Genomic DNA, 6,003 nt, shown 5'->3' on the forward strand with positions numbered 1-6,003 from the left:
AGAAATGTAAATATGGTAGATCCATTTCCTCTCTTTCTCGTTTTTGGCTTAAATTTCCCCCGTCCCTCTCTTCTTTTCATCTGATATGAAGTTGATGCTATGGACCTCATTCCCCTATTATATGTTCATTCTTCCCTACCATGTTCTTTTCCAATAAGTCCAAACATCTGCTTGGACATTGTTATTCTTAAACCTTTTCTCCATTTGTTAAATTTCGTTGTTTGTTTGTTCATTTGGCTTAGGAAAGCTGTGATTGCAAAGGACGAATTGTAGCTTCTTATCTCATATACAACATTTGTTGTTCTGCCTCCCATCATCATGCTCTGTATTAGACAACAATGAGCATGGACCGATCTTGGATTACAGCACCTCGCATAAGCGAAGCTTATCAACATGGGGTTGAAGAGTTTTTGTCATTTGCCGAAATACATTCAGCAACCACAGATGGCAACTTTTTCTGCCCTTTTGTTAAATGTGTCAACGGGAGGCGTCATTCGTTGGATGACATTAGATCGCATATGATATGTGATGGCTTTAGCCCGACGTACACAAAGTGGATATGGCATGGTGAGTTGGTTGGTCATACAGCAACATGTCCACCTCATCCGGTTGAGCTACAAAGCGGAGATCTCATGGAAGACATGATATGTGATCTTGGGCAAGAGGGCTTTCGGGAATGTCATGCAGATATTTACGATGCTCTTCAAACAGATGCGCATATGCCATTGTATGTTGGATGCAAAAGCTTTACTAGGTTATCAGCTGTGCTAGCTTTGGTTAACCTAAAGGCTAGATTCGGGTGGAGTGACAAAAGCTTCACAGAGTTGGTTTTGTTATTGAAAAATATGTTTCCTGAACATAACAGCTTACCGAAGAGTCACTACGAGGCGAAAAAGATATTATGTCCCGTAGGCTTGGAGTACCAAAGGATCCATGCATGTCCGAATGATTGCCTTCTCTACAGAAATGAGTTTCTGGATATGCGATTCTGCCCCACTTGCGGACTTTCACGGTACAAGGCCAACGATGGGGAAGGTACTGAAGGTTCAGCCACCGCTAGTAGTCGTCCAACAAAGGTTTGTTGGTATTTGCCAATAATACCTAGGTTGAAGCGGTTGTTTGCGAGTGAACAGGATTCTAAATACTTAAGGTGGCATATAGATGAAAGAAGAATGGATGGTATGATCAGGCACCCCGCTGATTGTACACAATGGAAGACATTTGACTCCTTGTATCCATCTTTTGCACAAGAGCCTAGAAACCTAAGGCTTGCGCTTGCCTCAGATGGAATGAATCCCTTTGGTAACTTGACCACCAATCATAGTTCGTGGCCGGTATTATTAATGATTTACAACTTTCCTCCATGGTTGTCCATGAAGCGCAAATATATGTTGCTCTCTATGATGATAGCTGGTCCAAAACAACCCGGAAATGATATTGACGTGTACTTGGCTCCTTTGATAGAAGACTTGACCAAACTGTGGGTTGATGGGGTTGAAGTGTATGATGCAAATGCTAAACGGTCATTCAACTTGCGTGCAATGCTCTTCTGTACGATTAACGATTTTCCCGCTTATGGTAATTTGAGCGGATACAGTGTCAAAGGACACCATGCATGTCCTATTTGTGAAAAAAATACTTGTTACATCCAACTAACCCATAGGAAGAAGACAGTGTATACAAGGCACAGAAGATTTTTAAGCCGAAATCACCCATATCGGCGTTTGAAGAAGGCGTTTAATGGAGATAATAAGGTTGAAATAGCTCCTGAACCATTATCTGCTCATGATGTTTACCAAAGGGTCAGAGACATAGAAACTACCTTTGGTAAGACACAAAAAAAGGACATGTCTGCGAAGAACATTTGGAAAAAAGGTCAATATTCTTCGATCTCCCATATTGGTGCAATCTGGATGTTCGGCATTGTTTGGACGTTATGCATGTGGAGAAGAATGTGTGTGATAGTTTGATTGGCACCCTCCTTAACATTAAGGGGAAGACAAAGGATGGTGTAAAATCTCGACAGGATTTGGTTGAGTTGGGTATACGGGAGCAACTACATCCAGTTTTACGAGGTGCTAGGACATATTTGCCCCCAGCATGTTACACAATGTCCACAGCTGAGAAAAAAAGTTTTTGTCATTGTCTAGCAAATGTCAAAGTTCCTCAAGGATACTCTTCAAATATGAAGAGGCTTGTGTCAATTAAGGAATTGAAATTGATTGGCCTGAAATCCCATGATTGCCACGTACTAATGCAACAACTTTTACCAGTGGTCATTCGTGGAATCTTGCCTGAAAAAGTTCATAATACCATCACTCGCTTGTGTTTTTTCTTTAATGCTATATGCAGCAAGGTTATTGACCCATCGCAGTTGGATATTTTGGAGAATGAAGCTGCCATTATTGTCTGTGAATTGGAGATGTATTTTCCCCCCTCATTCTTTGACATAATGATCCATTTAATTGTTCATCTGGTTCGCGAGGTTAGGTTGTGTGGCCCGGTTTATTTACGATGGATGTATCCGGTTGAAAGGTTCATGAAGGTGCTGAAAGGATACACAAAGAACCAATATCGTCCAGAAGCAAGCATAGTTGAAAGATATGTTGCTGAAGAAGCAATAGAGTTTTCATCAAATTATATAACTAACGCACAACCAGTCGGTGTTCCTCAAAATCGGCATCAACCCTCGAGTCAAGGTAGGGGAACTCGAGGATTTGATGTTGTCACCATGAATTTGCAAAGGCTGTCCCAAGCGCAACTATATGTGTTAAACAACACAGCAGAGGTGATGTCGTACTTACATTCTCACAAAAACCAATTGTCAGCTAAAAACCCAAGAATGAACAAGATGAGGTTGTTGCAGGAACATAATAGAACTTTTGTCAACTGGTTCAAGCAGTGCATTTTTGCCGATGCCACAGCTTCCGAAACCCTCCGACTATTAGCCCTTGGCCCAAATCTGAATGTGCCCACCTGGCAGGGATATGATATCAATGGCTATGCTTTCTACACAAAGTCACAGGATGAAAGAAGTACCATGCAGAACAGCGGGGTTAGTGTTGAGGGTGAGGCAGCTCACTTTAGTAGTGTTTCTGATAACAATCCCATTAACGCGTCAATGTCGTACTACGGAGTCATTGAAGATATATGGGAGCTGGATTACGGTCAATTTAGAGTTCCTGTGTTTAGTTGTCGATGGGTTCATGCGAATACAGGGGTCCGCAAAGACAAAACAGGCTTTACCTTAGTTGACCTAAAAAAAGGTGGTTACAATGATGAGCCATTTATAATGGCAGTGCAGGCCAGGCAAGTTTTTTATGTTGAAGATCCGTCTGACCCTACTTGGTCCGTGGTTATACAAGGCAGAAAATTTGATATGACCGACTATAGTCATTATGCACCCTTTGATGTGACTGATATGCCACCTGTCAATGACCAAATACCTGTGATTGAGGCCACCGACGAAGATGATGTTGAACATGCAATGAGACATGACCATCATGAAGGGCTATGGGAAAATAACGACACCTAACTGCCTTTCATTATAGTGGTAATGTCAACCTGCATAATTGCGTAATTTACTTAGAGTACAATAGTGTCAGCAATGACACCAATCAGCTTATGTCGCTCATTAACACAACTGACATTATTCCTCACCCACACCCCGCTTCCTAAATTAATCTATAATAACCACTCTCTTGCTTAAATATTCATACTTTCACCATTATTAAATACTCCATTTAAATTAGGTTCAACTAGGTTCAGTAAGTAAAAATAGGTTACTAAATTGATTCCATCTTTTTATATCCCGCCCCATAACTTCTTTTCATAATATTTACTAAGTTCATTTACTTTTATTATGACTTTATTATTATTCTCATTTATGATGAATATATAAGTATTTAAAACTAAATAAAATGTATAATAAAAAACAAAAACTGATTTTATCTTTAATTTTTATATGAATAAATAAGTATATTTTTTCTCTAAAAGTAGTAGTATTAATTAATAGTCTGATGTGTCTTGATAAATTAATACTCCTTTCACTCATTTCGTAGTATAAAATAAATACTAATTAACTAGCTAGCCCCGCCCATAAATTCATAGTTGTAATGTCAACATTATGTTTGTTTTTGAAATGTCGTTTTGCTTAGTGTGTGTTGTAGTCTGAAATTTCACAGATGACATTTCATGTTCCTAATTGATGGGTTTTTCTGGAACAAGACCATTACAGCAAGTGAGGGATCATCACCAGGAAACAACTCTCATTGTAAGTTTGCATGCTTAACATACCTTAGTTGTGTTTGCATCTCCAAAAGAATACTATTTTCTTATGAATGATGACTATGCTTTTGTGTTTGCATTCTGTGAATTTAACAATTATTTGGTCTGTTGATAATTTGTTTGATTAGTTTAACTATTTTAGTTATTTGATTATGATATAAACATGCCTAGGAAATGAATTTCGTAAATGAAGTTATCTAGTTAGTAGGACGAATTTTCACTATACTAACTGGTAGTATAAATTATGTTTATAAATTACTATAAATTGTTACATGTCTATCACATATAAATAAAATGTCTGATGTGTAAGACAGAGACACATTTAACATGTCTTAGAACTAAAAAAATGATAAATGACCAATGCCTAACAAATATTTAATTAGTCAAAATTTAATTTATTAAAAATGATAGTTTAAGAGTGAGACACATTTTACATGTCCTCTAATTAGTCAAAATTTAAGAAGTTGTGTTGTGTTGTGAGTGAGTTTGTTTAGTGAAGGGTGAGAGGGTTCTTATATAACTAGCTTTTCTTCCAATACCTTGAGCTGTTCTAGAATTTGTAACCTCTCTTCCTCAAAGTTGGCCAATGATTCCTCTAAATATATATTGGCAGATCATAGCACATTCTACCAGTGCCCAAGGAGAATACAGAACAGAACAAATCATGTGTATAATAAGTTCACAAAGTTTTTTTTTTTTTGAAAGGCAAAAGATATATTATATTAATCATAAAAACACAGCAGTACCAGAAGTACTACTGGTGATATACAACATGCAGAGCATCTAAAACACCCACCATACAGAATTAGACAACAAGTACCCCCCACACATGCTAATAGAGACTAATTTAGCCAATAAAATTTCCAAGATTACATGACCAGTAGTTAAAGGAAGTGCAGAAGTTTTTATCCCTGGACTTCATCCAAGACCACATAAGGAACAAAGCATCTTCCATGACTTTTGGTGGTTCAAATCTGTTGCCTTGGAAAATGAATAGATTCCTATGCTTCCAAATTGAGCTTGTTAAAGCAATCCACCATCTGGGCCATCTGATTTCATTCCTCCCAGCTCTAAAGCCTTCACAGAACTGGATGAAGTGAGATGCTGGAGAGGCTGCTAGGGGACCGACCACCCGCTCCCTGGACTTCATCCAAGACCACATAAGGAACAAAGCATCTTCCATGACTTTTGGTGGTTCAAATCTGTTGCCTTGGAAAATGAATAGATTCCTATGCTTCCAAATTGAGCTTGTTAAAGCAATCCACCATCTGGGCCATCTGATTTCATTCCTCCCAGCTCCAAAGCCTTCACAGAACTGGATGAAGTGAGATGCTGGAGAGGCTGCTAGGGGACCGACCACCCGCTTCCACCTCATAGATTCCCACCAGAAACCATAAGTCAAATAACAATGAAAAAATAAATGACCAGCTTCCTCTTGATGAAACCCGCATAAGGGGCAAGTCTGCTCCTGAATGAGAACATTTCTTCGTAGAAGGTTAAGTCTAGTGGGTAACCTATTTTTGAGAAGTCTCTACGATAAAATCACAGCTCTTGGGGGAATGTTAAGCCTCAAAATTGTCTTGAAAATATTAGCCTGAGGTAGATCTCTGTTAGCAATAATTAACAATCTATAAGCTGATCTAGTTGAATATAAGCCCGAAGGTTCAGCTGATCTAGTTTTCATAGATAAAGCCCGAAGGTTCACCATATTTTGAG

At 38.6% G+C, this 6,003-nt stretch overlaps 1 protein-coding gene across 1 annotated transcript; it reads left to right on the forward strand.

The window, feature by feature from the left end:
- The first annotated feature begins 338 nt into the window (after nt 1-338).
- LOC100806434 (uncharacterized) lies at nt 339-3,535 on the forward strand. The gene is made up of 3 exons (XM_006601456.1): nt 339-1,802; nt 1,994-2,424; nt 2,491-3,535. Exons 1-3 carry the CDS (start codon nt 339-341, stop codon nt 3,533-3,535), a joined length of 2,940 nt encoding a protein of 979 aa, XP_006601519.1.
- The last annotated feature ends 2,468 nt before the right edge of the window (nt 3,536-6,003 follow it).

This window comes from Glycine max, chromosome 17, assembly GCF_000004515.6.
Source record: "Glycine max cultivar Williams 82 chromosome 17, Glycine_max_v4.0, whole genome shotgun sequence".
Taxonomy (NCBI): Eukaryota; Viridiplantae; Streptophyta; class Magnoliopsida; order Fabales; family Fabaceae; genus Glycine; species Glycine max.